We start from the raw sequence: 15997 nt of genomic DNA on the forward strand, positions 1-15997 counted from the left end.
CTTTCTCAACTGTCATACTGGACTTCCTTTGCATCTTGTACTCATGGTGACCCTGAATCATGCTGTTCCCATCTTCATCTTGTATCCTGGCTCGCAACGTTATGTGTTACTACTGACTTCTGCAGTTGTAGTCACTCTCCCCTCTTGCTTCTCCACTCTTTTTGACTGCTTACTCTCTGTTCTGTCCTCCTCTTCCTTTCTCCCTTTTCCTTTCTCCCTTTTCCTAGCTCATCCCCTCCTCCCCTTACGTTCTTCTCTGCACTTAGAATTGTCCCTGGATCTTGTATGATAGCAACCTCGTCTGTCACTCCCCCATCCCCTTACTGTCCCCCTCTCTCCCTCCAGCACTATCCAACACGTTGTCAGGCCTAGTACGAAAGTCGCTTGTTTTGTTCCTCCCCTCCCTTTCTGCACCCCTCACCTTTTGTTTTTCTCCGGCTCTACCAGAAATGTCATCAGGCCTAGTACGGTAGTCGCCTGTCTGTTTCCATTTCCTTCCCACTCTTCCCCTCCCTTCCTTATCTATGTCTTAGCTCTTGCACTATCTGAAATGTCGTCAGGCCGAGTAGGATAGTTAATTTCACATCCTTACTGTTCATGGCCTGTAAGAATGTCATTGTATTTTCTCTTGTTCCCTACCTTGCCTTGAAACACTTTGTGTATAGGCGCTATATAAATAAACAATCATATCATATCATATCATATCATGCCCAATGTTAAGTGTTTCCAGGATGACATTCTCATTTTTACTTCGGATTCTCAACACTGTGATGTGTGTTTGTGAAAAGGTTTTGGGTATCCTCTATCGGGTAGGACTTACGATTAAAAGAGAAGTGTGAATTTAAGGTGAGGCAGGCATTTTACTTGGGACATGTGATAGATGATCAAGGCATTAAACAGAAAACCAGCTTGGTGGAAACCGTGTTGAAAGCACAGTCTCCTCACAACAAAGATTCTCTTAGAGCATTTTTACGCATTGCTGAGTACTATTCGAAGTATGTGGAAGGGGCTGCGTACCTCTGTGTTCCGTCGAGAGAGTTATTGAAGAAAATGTGTGGAGTGAGGGATGCGCTAACGTGTTCATGCAAAGAAAAGAAAAGCTGTTCAGGGCTCCTACCCAAAGCATATTTGATCCTGGCAGCAAAACCGTTTCGACAACGAATGTAAGTGGAGAGGGACTTGGAGCCACTCTCACTCAGATGAGAGATAGTCGTGAGACAGTAGTTGCTTTTGCTTCCACGAGCGTTACAGAGAGCTGAAAATAATTATTCAACTGTTGAGAGAGAAGGCTTTGTGCGTTACTGGGCTATAATCCACATCATGATTTTTGTGTGGTGTTCGGTTTGTGATAAAAACTGATTATAGGCTCTTGGTCTGTTAGGGAAGATTGTATGCAGTACCATGTGGGAGACTGCACCAGCCTTGCCCTCTTGGTAATAGTTAGCCCAACCTTTGGTATATGTTTGTACTACACAAGTTGGTAGAGTGACTAAGCAGCCAGGCTCATCTCAAGAGGGTCAAAGTGAGCTACAGGGTTATAACAGAGATTCACAGTGACAGGTATTCAAATAAACACTTACTATCAAGGTTTCTTGATTAAACAATTATTTATTAATTTAACAGTCAGTTGTATAAGCCTTCTTTAGAAGGGGCAAATATATGTTACCCCACAATATACTTCAAAATACACACTCAGCTTCTTTAAATCAGTAAATACCCATTTGGGATGGCACACAGACAATTCCTACACCCTGAGGTGAATTAAATAACTAGGATACTGTGGAAATGTATATATCACTGGCACATTTAGAGAAACACTGAGGTTAGTGTCAAAGGGAAAGGATGAGGAAATAAAACAATGGTTAACAAATATTCTTAAGCAGCTAAGTATTTTTGAACCCTCCAATGCAAAGTAAATGAACCTTTCCCAGCTACACAAGTTATCTAATGTGTGACTTTTGTTGAAGGATAGTTAAAGCACAAAGTCAGAGGTAAGAAAATTATTTAAGGGAGCCAGGACAGCCAATGTTAATTGAGCAAAGGTCTAGGTGAGCTGTAGCACTTCTTGCAGGTAAATAAAGCCTTGCACAATGTTTTAGAAGTCTTTGAAGAAAATAAAATGGGCCACAAGCTGGGAGGCTTGTGAGGGGCAAAGCTGCAAGCAACTCTGCAAAAGCAAGCAAGACAAGTCTCAACTGAAAGCTAGCAAGGCTACACAACAAGAGGTAAGTACCCCTTAGTTCACAGTATCTTAGGTCTGAAGAAATGAGTTCTAGCTGGCTTCTGTTCCAGATGTAGTATGGCAGATCTTGTTGTTCCGGGGCCTCAGTCGTGGGGACAAGAGGGAGGACGTCTGGGGACTCCTGCAGGAAGGTTTGAAGGTCGGCGGCAGCAATGGGCAAACTTCAGATCAGCAGCACTTTGTGGTTTCAGCTTCTCGCGAACAGCACCACCGCAGTTCAAGGATACCTTATGGACTTTCCTCGCATCTGGGATCCAGCACTCTGTTGAGGTGGCTCAGGCTTTGTCAGTCCTGCTTCATGGGAGTCCGGAGGATCTTCCTGGAGCCCTGGAGTTCGGGTCCGACTTAAAAAAAAAAAACAATGCACTCGATCCTGGCGTTCCTCTCCCTGGCAATCGGTTCCTGCAGCACCAATGTAAGTACAGACAGTTCCGAGAGGAAGTCCAGACGAGTTTGCTTTGGGGTTGATTGGTCCCCCTAAACCAAGGAGAGAAGTCGCCCTTCGCAGTGCTTCTCTAGTCAAGGCACATTTGGAGCTGCAGCCCTGCAGCAGGGCTTCACCAGGCAAACCAATGGTCCAGGAGTTGCAGCAGGCATCTCTTAGTTCTTCTTCGGATTTCTTCGTCCAGTGGTCGACTCTGCCTTCCAAGCAAAAGACCTCACCTTTTTATGCAAGTTTCTCCCATTCATTCACAGCCTAGCTGTCACTCACACAGCATCTTTGGGTGCATTCCTGTAAACAAGGGGATTAAGCACGGGGACCTTTGGGCACCTCCCTCCCTTCCTGCCAGACATGCTGGAGCCAGAGGCGGGCTTCAACAGTGAACCGCACCAAAGACAAAACTAACAAAGGGATCAAACCTGGTTTGGCACGCCGAGTAAATCTCAAGAAGGACCTTTCCAACAAGAAATGGCGAAAAAAGAAGACCGGGCCGTTTGGACAAAATGGGCACCCATGGGTGCTTTATTGCACCTGAAATTGCAAACCACGGTAGGAAAAAGTAAACCATTGTCACCAGCCATTAATTGTAGAAAGGGTAACAAAAATGTTACATGAGAAACTGGACAAAGGGGATACTAAGTAACCCCTCCAGCACCCTATTGTAAGATAGTGTGTGCTGGGTCTAGAAATTTACAAATGTAAGTAAAGTCAATTTCACTTCACTGCTCTTGAAAATAGTAGCGTATCCAAGAGAAGGTATTTTAAACATTTGGGAAATCAGAGAGACTTCCCTGTGTCACTGCACTGAAGGTGCAGTGTGAGACAATGTAAACAGATGATGCCTATGGAGTTTGCAGACTGGAAAACCAAAAGAAACAGTGTTCAAATTAAAGAAAAATACATAGAGTGGCAAAAAAGGGCTCACTCTCTCCAGGATAAAATTTAAAAGTCCTAAAGTCCAGCAATGTGCTGGGGGTGTCTAAGGTAGAAGGGAATTAACCCATTTCTGAGAATTATCCCCAACAGGTGTTTTGCAGCAAAACTGGTTGCCTAGCAGTGTGGAACTATGAGCTTATTTTGGGCTGCCACCATCACAAACTTTTGACTGAAAGAATCAACCTAAACTCTATGTAGAACTCAAGGGGTCGTTGACTGGCGAAATGAAATTGATGGGAGCATCAAGGAGAAAACACAAAGTGTGTAAGCAGCAGGTGTGTTTCAGCGACCAATCCCAAAACCAGAGAAGCTGCTTCAGTACATGAACACTTCCCTCCCATTTCCTGGGCGGACTGCTCCTCCATTTTACAAACCTGTGCATCCTTTGGGGTACTTTTGGGAGCCGCCATATTATCTTGTTCAACCACATCCGGAAACATGGTGCAAGCGTTTCCAGGTCACGAACAGCGTTGCCAGGTCTGAAAGAAAAAATAAGCTGAATGCCCTTTAAAAGCAAGTCAAAAACAAGCTAACTCCCAACCAAAACAGTGCATCTCTAATACACTGTGGCTAGGTCTCCACAATAAGAAACAAAACACTTAATGAAAACATATATAGAAATACCCTGCTAGAACAAAAAGTACTTCTTATAGATGCATTTAAATTTTTCTGAAAATGTGTGTCCATTTTTATTTCTTGTATGAATACGACTTCTAAAGGCACATCTTTGGCTTTTCTGGTTTCAGACCTGCCAAGTGGCATACATCGCTCTCAACTCACATACTTTGCAATCAGCTGACTCACCCACCACCCCCCCCTATATGCCCATTCACTTCAATGGGCTGTCACCCACCAAAACACAAATCGGGTGTTTTCACCTACCTTGGCAACACAAAAAGGGTGCAAGCTATGGTCATACATCTAGTGGACTATTTGGACTATGTGTGTATTTCTAGTATTAATCCTTTATGTCATTGTTTGCATTTTATTATTTTGATTATGTGTTTCAACCGTCTGTCAAGGTCATGAAATTGATGTTCTTGACTTTTGACCTTTAGGTTACTGTCTGGGCAAATAGTACTTATAATTTTTTCGTACTATTTTCCACCAATACCTAACTAAATACTGCCCAGTTCCCACTACACAGTACATAATCACTTTGTGATGCCTGAACCACAACAGGCGCCTACTTCTCTGTGCCCCGAAGTATAGGGGCTGGTGGAGTGCACATATGTGGAGAGATCTGGGATCTATAATTCAGAAGACCCAGCAGAAAACTAGGACAGTCCAAATGTTATGGTCTGGCCTGCAGTTCATCCCTTTAAGCATAACCTTGTGTAACTACACAGAGGTGCACCTAGATGTTGACATACATCTAGTGAGACACAAGAACATTTTTGTTGCACTCTATCCATTCCAGCAATCCAAGGAACATGTCACACAATGGAGAAGTGGCATAGCAGATGCAATACTAAACCTAGATACATAGATGCCGGCATTCTGCATCCCTTTTTAGGGAGATTGTCTCCCATAAAGAGGGGGCTACACATTCTCCCACTGCACTGCAATGGGATTACTTTAGAAGGGAAAAACTAAAATGTAGCAATATTTTCAACTGAAGAATTGGCACCCTCCTGCCTAAATTAAGAGGGTTGGCATGTATGTAGACATTTAGCACACACAGAAGAACACTGCTAAGCTCCCAGCAAGAAAAGGCCTATACTGACAAGTAACTTCCTTTTTTAAATTAGGCAGAAATGGTTAAAAACAGATCTTACCCTGTTTACAGCCACAGGGGATCTACTTGAGGCTGTGTTAGCAACTAGATGATACACGACCACAGAGTTTTTAGCTAATTGAAATGGACCAAGTAAAAATCCTCAGAAACCGCAGTAGTTGGATCCAATTACCAAATACAACACGGTAATGGCCAGCACTTCCCAGATGGGATAATTTCTTCTTTTAAATAAAATCTCTTTTTAAGGTTAGGTTATGTTATTTGGCATTTATATAGCACTCTATATATCATTGGTATGACCTCAAAGCGCTGGTAGGTTGAACGTCCTTGGGGACCGTAGTCCAGGTCAGTCGAGATAATAAGGTGTCATAGGGTGCTTGGGTGCACCAGTTATGTGTGCAGCTGGTGTAATTGCCCGATGGTAGCTGCATCCTAGTATTTAAGTGTGGAGTTATTGAGATAAGTTGAATGTGTGCAGTCTGGTGGGTGGACAACAAGACTGTTTTTTTTGGCTGCGTTAGGCCTGTAGGGCTCTTATGTGTGCAGCTAGGCCGGTTTGTCATGGGATATAGCTGCGTTTTATTAGAATGATGAGGTTTTTAGGGGCTAATGTTTGTATGTGAGCAGCTAGGCCGAATTTGATTGAGGGGTATAGCTGTACTCTAAATGAGTGATGGTGTAGAGTAGAGAGTAAGCATAGTGATATGGGGTGAGAGTTTGGTTTGAGTTATGATGTAACACATAAGTAAAATTTACAATTCTATCCAAGTGTGGCACATGCTGACAGTCACAATTCCATCTAAGTGTGGTACTTGCTAACATTCATAATCCTATCTAGATGTGACGCAGGCTAATGTTTACGATTCCATCTAAGTTTGGCACATGCTATCATTCACAATTTCATTTAAGTGTGACACATGCTAACATTCACATCTCTATCCAGATGCAACTCAGGCGAATGTTCACAATTCCATCCAAGTGTGGCACATGCTAACATTCACAATTCCATCCAAGTGTGGCACATGCTATCATTCACAATTCCATCCAAGTGTGGCACATGCCATCATTCAGAATTCCATCCAAGTGTGGGACATGCCAACATTCACAATTCCATCCAAGTGTGGCACTTGATGACATTCACAATTCCATCCAAGTGCGGCACATGCCATCATTCAGAATTCCATCCAAGTGTGGGTCATGCCAACATTCACAATTCCATCCAAGTGTGGCACATGCCATCATTCAGAATTCCATCCAAGTGTGGGACATGCCAACATTCACAATTCCATCCAAGTGTGGCACATGATGACATTCACAATTCCATCCAAGTGTGGCACGTGCTGACATTCACAATTCCATCAAGTGTGGCACATGCTATCATTCACATTGTATCTAGATGCGACTCATGCTAATGGTTACGATTCCAGCTAAGTGTGGTACATGCTATCATTCACAATGCCAATAATGCCAAGATATATTGAAGATACAGAATAAGGGAAGAAGTTGCTCTGATTTAAATGAGCTCTTTACCCATTGGGAGATCCTTGAAAGAAAGAAGAAATCCAGAAATTGGCACAAAGCAGAATCATCTGAGTGATTATTAACATAGGATTCATGACGGACAAACTAACTTACATAGACCTGAGTGAAATATGATATGAAATATCTTACATGGTTATCATTGATTATTTTTTAGAGATGAAAATGGGATAGAAAGAAATGAATAGACGGCTCCTGACAAATGGATTTCTTTTCCGAAACATGTAGAGCAAGCCACAAGGGATTGAACTATTATTTGTCTGTATGTAAAACAATCTCCGTTCCCAAAACTTCTTGTGATTAATGCAATTCTGGATATTGGAGAGTATAAAATGTAAGTTTTCTTTTGAAAAAACAGACGTTTGTAAATGAATTGGTTACTATTTCCAACTTGTTTTTTTGTTGTTGAAAAAATGGAATAAGATCAAGTAAACATTTTCTCTTTTAACAAAATTCTGGGATGTTGGTGAATTATTGAATAACGAAAAAGTAAGAGATACTGTTTGGTTTACAATACAAACAGGGTGTGCAGGGGACGGGAGAGTTCCACAAATGTGTGGACATCTGTTGATTATCTAGTTGACCAAACAACCTAGTGTGAGGGTTTTTTTCCTCCCTTTCACCCCACCACATACTGTAAGCAGTAAGAAAGAAAGAATAGAAACATAAGGTGTGCTCCTAGACACTTAGATGTTTAGCACATATGCCAACATTCTGAAGCACCTGGGAGGCAGATTTCATCCGAGGAATCAGAGTAATTAATTTTCCCATAGGAATCCATTTAGGTTAAAATTATATTAGCTGGGAGAATGTGAAAAATAGCAGTATTATTCAATTGAAAAATCAAGTGTCTCCCACCTAAATCGGGAGGGTTGGCATGCATGATATAGCTCCTACATAGATGCCAACGTTTTTTCTGCACCTGGGATGGAGATTCTCTAATAGGAAGCTGTGGTGGCTAGCAATTGAGTGTGTGATGTCACTGCTAGGCCACTGGGAGAATTATGCGAGGAAGAGATTCCACAGCTAACGGTAGGGTGAGGAAGAACAGTTGCCAGCCTGGGTGGGGGGCACCAGTAGTCGGGAGAAGTACCTTTTAACATCAAGGGCTAAGAAGCTGTAACTAGTGGCAATTAAGAAGACTACTTACACTTGTCTCACCTTGTCTACGTGGTTTCTCACTGTGTCGTCACTTGACCAGCATTGGGAGACCACAACATATTGGCGACGAGGAGGCAATGATCTGTTGTGAGGAGACAGTTGCGGGGAGAGCTCAGGAACCAGACTAATGCCCCCAGAGAGAAGGACTCGCCACTAAGAACATGGTTGCCAAGGGCATAGGCTGCAGACGAACGAAAAAGGGCCCAGACGGGGCTGCAACATCCTAGCTGCATTTGAAAGGGATGTTACTGTAAATTAGTAGTCCATATAAGAAGTCGCCACATTGAAAGGGGCTTTTATCTGTGAAAGCCTGCAGGGTCTGTCCTGGAAGGCAGAATTGTGCACCGTCTGCTGAATATATCTGAACGGAGGTCCATTCACAGTCGTCCCTGGCACTTTAAGGACGTCAGAGGACATGCCCGACGGTGCACTCTGAAGAAAGAACAGGGATCGCAGTGACATGTCCCAGTGCTGCGTTCCTGCAACAGAGCATGGTTGTGGTGCTGCCTCCTTAAGGGACGCGCACGCGTGACGTTAAGCGCTGCCGCGTGCATTATAAATAAAGGGGGCGTTCCTGACTGCATCAGTGACCAGGGAGCCCGAACTGAACGAACGTGTGTATGTCTACGTCTGTGGGGTTGGGGGCTCATGGGGACGCCGAAAGGGTCACAGAGGGACCCCAAACAGTGGCGACGAGGTCAGTGCGTTGCCCGGGCCAGGCGGTGAAAATCTTGAAATTGTTTTCCCCGAAGTGGATTACTTTGAAGATTCGTTTCATGCCGTAGGCCGTGCAGATGCCATGCGGCAGGTAGCCATCTTCGATTTACGGCAGGGAATGCTCACAGAGCTCCGGTTGTGTCCGTGAGGGGCATCCATGCCTGATTTTTGGAAATACTGGTAGCAGGGTGCTATACCTGCCCAAAGATGCCCACATTTTGAATTATTTTTGATTTTTGGGCGAAATACACTGAGTGAAGGTGAGGAAAGGGGGAAGGATGCTAAGGCCTGCTTAGCCCTTATGCCTCCCTGGCTCAATTTTTGGGACTTCCATGCTGGGACACGGCACATCATAGCTGAGGACTAATATCATCATTGTCTGCTTCATCATCATACCCAGCTGCTGTGCATGTGTGTGAGGCACACTGTTGGTCTGGAGTACCGCCACCCATCATATGCATCATTATCATCAGGTCTGGACTTTGTGTTTCCTGTGTGTCTGGACTCGTGTCAGGCAGGCCCCTTGTGGGAACTGCACTGTGTTGGTGGGGTGAGTTGCGGCTCCCAGTTCACGCTGGGGGTGCCTGTGCGCTCTAACCCATGAATCTGCCCGACGATCAGGACTGTGGGCAGCCAGCGGACCTGCAGCAGCCTCAAGCCCAGCCACAGCTTCAAGCTCAGCCCCAGCAACTACCTCAAGTTCCACCTGTGGCACAACCAGTTGTGCAGCAGCCCCCTCCAGTCATGGCTCAAATGCGGGCCCCGGTGGCGCTACAGCCCATTCCAGAGTTCGATGTCTCAGGCCCGCCATCCAGCCTGGGGCCCAGGTGGAAGAGGCGGGTGGACTGTTTTAACATGTATTTCAGGGCCACTATGGAAATGGACGATGACAATAAGAATGCAACACTGCTGTATGCAGCTGGACCTGCGGTGCAAGAAATCTTCGAGTCTCTCCAACCAGCCAAGGCCTCATATGCAGCGGCAAAGACTGCTCTTCAAAATCACTTCCTGCCTCTCACAAATGCTGATTATGAGAGGTTTGTGATGCTGTCAGCACGGCAGAAGGACGAGACGCTGGACACCTTCTATGGCGATGGAAGCAATGCCACGGGGGACGCGGCCATGGGAGGTGGTGCATGCAGACTTTGGATCACTTTCTGGTGATCGTGGACGAATACTCCCGCTATCCGGAGGTCGAATTTGTGGACTCAGTGGCTTTTGAGCACGTGGTAGTGGCTATTGAGAAGGTATTCGCCTCCCCCACAGATTTCCCCATACTTTGTGCTCAGACAACGGAGTGCCGTTTCAAAGCGAACGGTTCTCAGAGCTGATGGAGGAGTATGGGGTGCAACATCGGAAGATCACTCCGCTCTGGCCGTGAGCCAATGGTGAAGTGGAGAGGCTGATGAGGACTTTGAATAAGGCTTTCCGGATTGCGCAGGGTCAGGGACAGTGCCTGCAGAGGGCCTTGTATCAGTTCTTGCGAGTCTATCGCACCATCCCCATGCCTCTACGGGAGTGGCACCAGGCGAGGCCCTGTTCAGGCAGCGCCCCCGTGGGCTGCTGCCTGAGGTGGGGGAGAAAGAGCCCGGAGTGATCGATGACCAGCAGGTGGAGCTGGATCGCCGGATGCGGACGGAACAAGAGAACGCCCCGGAGAGGACTCCGCCCGCAACGATTGGAGCCAGGAGCAGAGGTGCTCATCAGGAACAGGCATCCCCATGGAAAGCTCTTGCTTCCCTATGAACCTGAACCACTCGATGTGGTGGCCATCAAAGGGTCCATGGTGACGGCCTCGGATGGGAGGTCGGCCGTCACCCAGAACGTGAGCTTCTTCAAGAAGCTAGTGGACCCCAGGACTGAGCCTCCCCTCAAACCGGACCGGGTGGAGGTACCTGACGAGGGAGGAGGCTACTCCTCCATGCCCGCGTCCCCAGCCCGGGGATTGCCACCGGATGGACTACCCGTGCCGGAGGTAGGCGGGAGGTACACCCAGAGGGCTGGGCGAGGGAAACCCGCTTACCTCAGCGATTACGTGCTGGGACATGTTTCATGATTGGCCCGTGGGCCTCCTGTTTAGTTATGGGTATCCAGGGTGGTTGTGAATAAAGGGGTGTGGAGGGAGTTTGGTGTTAATATTTGTTTGGTGTCATTATTGTTGTTGGAGACCATTGAAGTATTGTTTGTCCTCATGGAAAAGGAGGAGTGTGGTGCTGCCTAAGGGATGCGCACGCGGCGGCGTGACATTGCACGCCGCCACGTGCATTATAAATAAAGGGGGCGTTCCCAGCGGCATCAGAGCGACCGGGGAGCCTGAACGGAACGGACATGTGTGTGTCTACGTCTGTGGGGTTGGGGGCTCACGGGGACGCCGAACAGGTCACAGAGGGACCCCGAACAATGGTGATGTGCTGCAGCACAGCATTACCGGGAGCAGTGAGTGGTTGTTGCTCACATGGAAGGGGTCCACTGTCTTTACATTGGAAACACAGGATGTTCTTTGACAAGTGGAAGAAGCAGCAGAAAAGAGTTTTGGAAAAAGGAAACTTTGTCGACAATTCCACCGAGAATGAGGTGCCAGAAGGATCGGGGCCAGCAAGGACCATTACATGACGGTTGATGGGGGCACTGCTGTAAGGATAAGTAAATTTTACTGAAGGTTAATTCCCTGATTTGTGGTGACATTTTTACTGTTTACCAGAAGACCAGTGTCAGAGTTATGGTAGTAATTTTTAGTGAGCTTTAACAACTATGAAATGGACACAATGCAGTGAGGTTTGAGTCATGTCATTATTGTTCCGCATTGTTTGTTGGGGATTATCCTCCTGCATACAATGGGATATTTTTAGTGACATTGGTTTGAATACATATTTCTCAATTAACGAAACCCAGTGGGCATGTAGTACGAAAGTGTTACAATGCGCAAAGTTGATTTTGTGTTATTTTATTGACTGTAAAGTAATACGTTTCCCTGTTCAGTTTATGTGGGCTGTTGGCTGTATTAACGTTACAAGGATAAACAAAGAGAAGTGTTATCGAATAAGGTAGAAATGTATTTCAAAATGTTCAACTGTTTCAGAGTAAGCAGTATGGATACAATGCTCAGTGTATGTGTACCTTCAAGAGACGTTGGATATTGCACTACAAATGTATTTCTGCGCTTTAGAACTCACTATGAGGGATAGATTGTATGCTCTCCTGGTGTGTATTTTTTATTTTTGATCTACTACTATTTAGTATGTATGGCTAGTTGGTGACCTATGGGTTCTTTCAGTGGCCTACGGGTGCCTTTCACTATTCTTGTGTCCAGAGCAAGTCATCTAAAAGTTCTTACTTCCGTTATGGTGACTTTCGAGTTCCATTTGGGTGTAATGTGTCATTTGTGGAGTTAACTTGAGTGTACAAGTTAAGTATGGAGACAACCATCTGCCCTCCGGGTTGGTAGCGACAGTTGTGTAGTGGTCCTTCGGAACAATACCAAACCTCAACAGTGTTCTATTGGTTTCGGGGATAGCTTTTTATAAATAAACATTTATTTATTTATTTTTAAAAGCACAGACTTAGCTTGAGAGCAGTGGATTGCTGTACAGAGTGTGGGTAGCCAACATTTAGACTAGCATCGTTTAACAGTAGAGCGTGACTGTGAGGTATGTTCGTCGGTATGTGCGTCCATTGGAATTAGTCCTTGGTCCGGTGTTGTTGAAAGAGCCATGCTTTGAGAGATTTGCAAAATTGAAGAATAGGGGGGACATTCCAAGCCGACACCGGGATTGAGCTCCAGAGTGTTCCAGAGGGTGTGTGCAGGACAAAAGAAGGATTATTTGCAGGTCCTTGCTTGTGGACGAGTAGCGATTCAAGCCGGTTGGTAGATTTGCTGCACGAGGAGAGTGTGCCACCAGGTATGTGGAACTTAGCTGCCAGGTATGCTGGGTTGCTACTTGTAACTGATTTGTAGAGGATACATGCAGTCGTGAACAGTATCCGGGCTTGGAGTGGAAACCAATGTAGTTTGCGTACGATGGGGGTGATTTGGTCAAATGTCCGTGCTGCCGTAATAAGACGTGCTGCAGTTTGGTGGACTGCTTTTAAAGGAGCCAAATGAACAACTGGGATCCCTGTCAGGAAAGCATTCCCACCCATCTATGTGCAAGACCTCCAGGGCCTGCACTACTGTCCGGAAGTCTTGCGTTGGGATGAAGGGTTTGATTTTTTCGAAGGGTGATATTCTGAGCCTGGCAATTTGGAGCTTCTTGGCTGTGTGTTTCTGGAAGTACAGGCTGCTGTCAATGACAAAGCCTAAGGATGTTGGCTAGTCTGAGAGTTGCGGCTCAAATCCTTCTAGGCGTGTATCACTGAGACATTGTTGGACGAGTAGGTTCCAAGCAAAGGTTAAAAAGGATTGGTGAGAAGACAGAGTCTTGGAGGAACTCAGCGGGAGACTTGGAGTCGGTTAGAATGCAACAAATTCATCTGGACAGCCTGGTGTATGCCCGAGAGGTAGAAGGTAAATCAATTCAGGGCAGTGCCAGAGAATCCCATCCTGTCAGCAAAGAGTGAGAAGGATGCAGTGGTCGACGGTGTAGAGTGCAGCTGAGAGGTCAAGGAGGACGAGGAGGCATGAGTCGCCCTTATCCATGATTTGGAGGGCATCATCCAACACCTGGATGGTGGTTGTCTCAATGCTACAACATGGGGCAGAACCCTGACTGATAGTCATTTAGGAGGTGGAGTTGATTGATTCTAGCAGGTAGTTGTGAAGTAACTACTTTTTCAGAATTCTGCCAATAAGCAAGGTAGGTTGAGTGTAATAGTGAAACGCCCGAAGGTGAACCGGAAGCCAGTGGAGAGGTTAGTAATGATCATGAATCTAGAAACTGGAATTGGTTAGCTAAAGCCTTAAGTGGGAGTAATCATAGTTAATGCCAGAAACCATACAAAACAGGTACCCACAGCATTTGTACCTGGAATACTAGGGGCTTTCTCCACCTATTACATACGAATTCAAACTAGATGGACGATATTGATGTGTTGTGTTTGCAAGAAATGTGGCTCGACTTTTGACAATTGTAAGGAAAAGGTCTGGATTCCACATTATTTAAACCATGAACATATCCCCCAATATCCAAGTTACAAAAATTGAAATGCGAGGGAAACTAAAGAATGAAGCATATCAAGTGTACATTCTCAATTTATACTGGCAACATCAGGCAGCTTGTACCATGTCTTTTATCAATGAAGTGACACGTAATTGATGACCTTGACAAGGAGGAAGCTTCGCCCAACATTATCTTGTGTGGAAATTTAAACATTGTGTGAATTTAGCACAAGGCAGCTCATGTAAGAAAAGCCGCAAGGATCAAGTAATTTCTAAATGTTGCAATGAAATTGAGATCAGAGACATGGTAATGATGAACGGCAACATAAAAGGGGACATCCCGCCGCAACCGACGTGGAAAAGGCTTTACCAACAGTCTACATTAGATTACGTCTTCTTATTCACCAATTTGAATTCACTGGCTTTAACTATGCAAATAGTGAGCACCACACAGAGCGACCATAACTTAGTGAAGCTAAACATAGTAGCGCAAAAAGAACATCAGGTAAAAAATTGGAATCAGGACGCGACAGTTGAGTCAAATAGAATTCCGTTTGAAAGATGCTTAAGTACACACTTTAGTAGATGCGTATCGTACAAATTCAGATAGTGTGGAGTACGAGCACCTCTTAAAACAATACGTGGATTAAAAACAAGGGCTTCGAACTCATGCATGCAAATCAAAACACTCCTTCGATATTCAAATTGCAAAAAGGAAAATAAGTATGACTAGAGAGCTTAGACAATGTGCTAAATTAAACAACAAATCTCAAAAAGATCAAGCAAGATCCATCAGGCAAAAGTATAAGAACTGGCTTATCTCGCATAAGGTAGTGCTTGAACAGCAAGATGCAGAGTCCGTGTTAACGAGACTTGCAAACAAAGATTCATGTGAATTCAGGAGGATCATAAACGAAGAAGGTTTCCCAGACTATGTGGTACAGGTTAATATGGTTGCAGAAACAGAATGGGTGCTGCATTGCACTCAGCTCTATGCAAAGCAAGGCAAAAACAAAGACCCGGTACTCCCAAAACCTGAGGAATGGGATCTTCAATTAAAAAAAAGTGATATTCTAGATATCAAAGAATAAGTACATCAAGGGCCGCCGGGCCAGATGGCCTGACAAAATTCACTTTGAAAAAAAACCCTGAAAAATGGGCCGAACTTTGTGTCCTGTTGTTTTCCAGAATTGCCAAGGAACGTGTGACACCTAAATCTTGGAAAAGTGGGATTGTTGTCCCGATTTTTAAAAAGGGAAATAGGGCAAATCCCAAAGACTATCAGCCGATCGCACTTTTGGACGTTTTGGGCAAAGTGTATGCCACGCTATTTCAACAGAAGGTCTCCGAGTGGATTAAGTCTACTCAACAGTTCGACCCAAGACAAACTGGGTTTGTGACGGGCGTGGGATGTGGGCGTGGGATGTGGGCTAAACCTTTTAATACTAAACATAATGAAGACGGAAGCTATAAGAGCTGGGAAAAAGGTTTATCTCGCATTCATCGACCCATCACACGCGTTTGATACTATCAATCGAGAATTATTATGGGCAAAGATGAAAAAGTGGAACTGCCCGACAAGCCTGTTGCTGGCAATAAAAGAACTAAATACGAACACCGAAATAAAAATCTGATTCGATCGGCGAGGTACCCTATCTAGCCCAATAAAAACATTTTGTGGGGTAAAGCAAGGCAGTCCGTTGGCTGCTGTTGTGTTCAACTTATTCTTATCCGATGTAGGAGGCATCATCGACAATATCCCTTCATTGCCGGCAAAAATACATGGGAAACAAATAAGTTGGATCCTATACGCTGACTATTTTGCTAGACTCCACGCCAAATTCTGACCCTGCAGGACTTAAGCAAAAACAAAGTTTGTTCAAAAAAACAAGCTCCAATGGTACCTGCGTAAGGAGTCGATGAAGAGTGTACTCCATATGAGATATCTAGGTATGACAATGAGTTCAAGCTTAAACGATACACCATGGGTCGAAAAAACAAAAGCTAAATGCCGACAACTAGCAATACAGGCATTCTTGCAAAAAAAGCATGGAACGTTTTCGTTAAAATCAGCACTAATGTTTTATAAACAAAAAGGCTGCGCCAGCATTAATTCATGGTGCAGAA

General features: G+C 45.0%; 1 protein-coding gene across 5 annotated transcripts in view; it reads right to left on the reverse strand.

Annotated features, from left to right (window-relative positions):
• The window catches only part of TAF9B (TATA-box binding protein associated factor 9b), a 226161-nt gene that overhangs the window by 180843 nt on the left and 29321 nt on the right, over positions 1–15997 (reverse strand). For all 5 annotated transcript variants that reach the window (XM_069612890.1, XM_069612891.1, XM_069612888.1 and 2 more), the window contains exon 2: positions 3995–4099. In XM_069612890.1, the coding sequence (XP_069468991.1) occupies positions 3995–4060 (66 nt within the window). In that variant the 5' untranslated portion in view covers positions 4061–4099. The remainder of the gene's footprint in view (positions 1–3994; positions 4100–15997) is intronic.

The sequence above is a fragment of the Ambystoma mexicanum genome, chromosome 5p (assembly GCF_040938575.1).
Source record: "Ambystoma mexicanum isolate Mex_15411 chromosome 5p, UKY_AmexF1_1, whole genome shotgun sequence".
NCBI lineage: Eukaryota > Metazoa > Chordata > Amphibia > Caudata > Ambystomatidae > Ambystoma > Ambystoma mexicanum.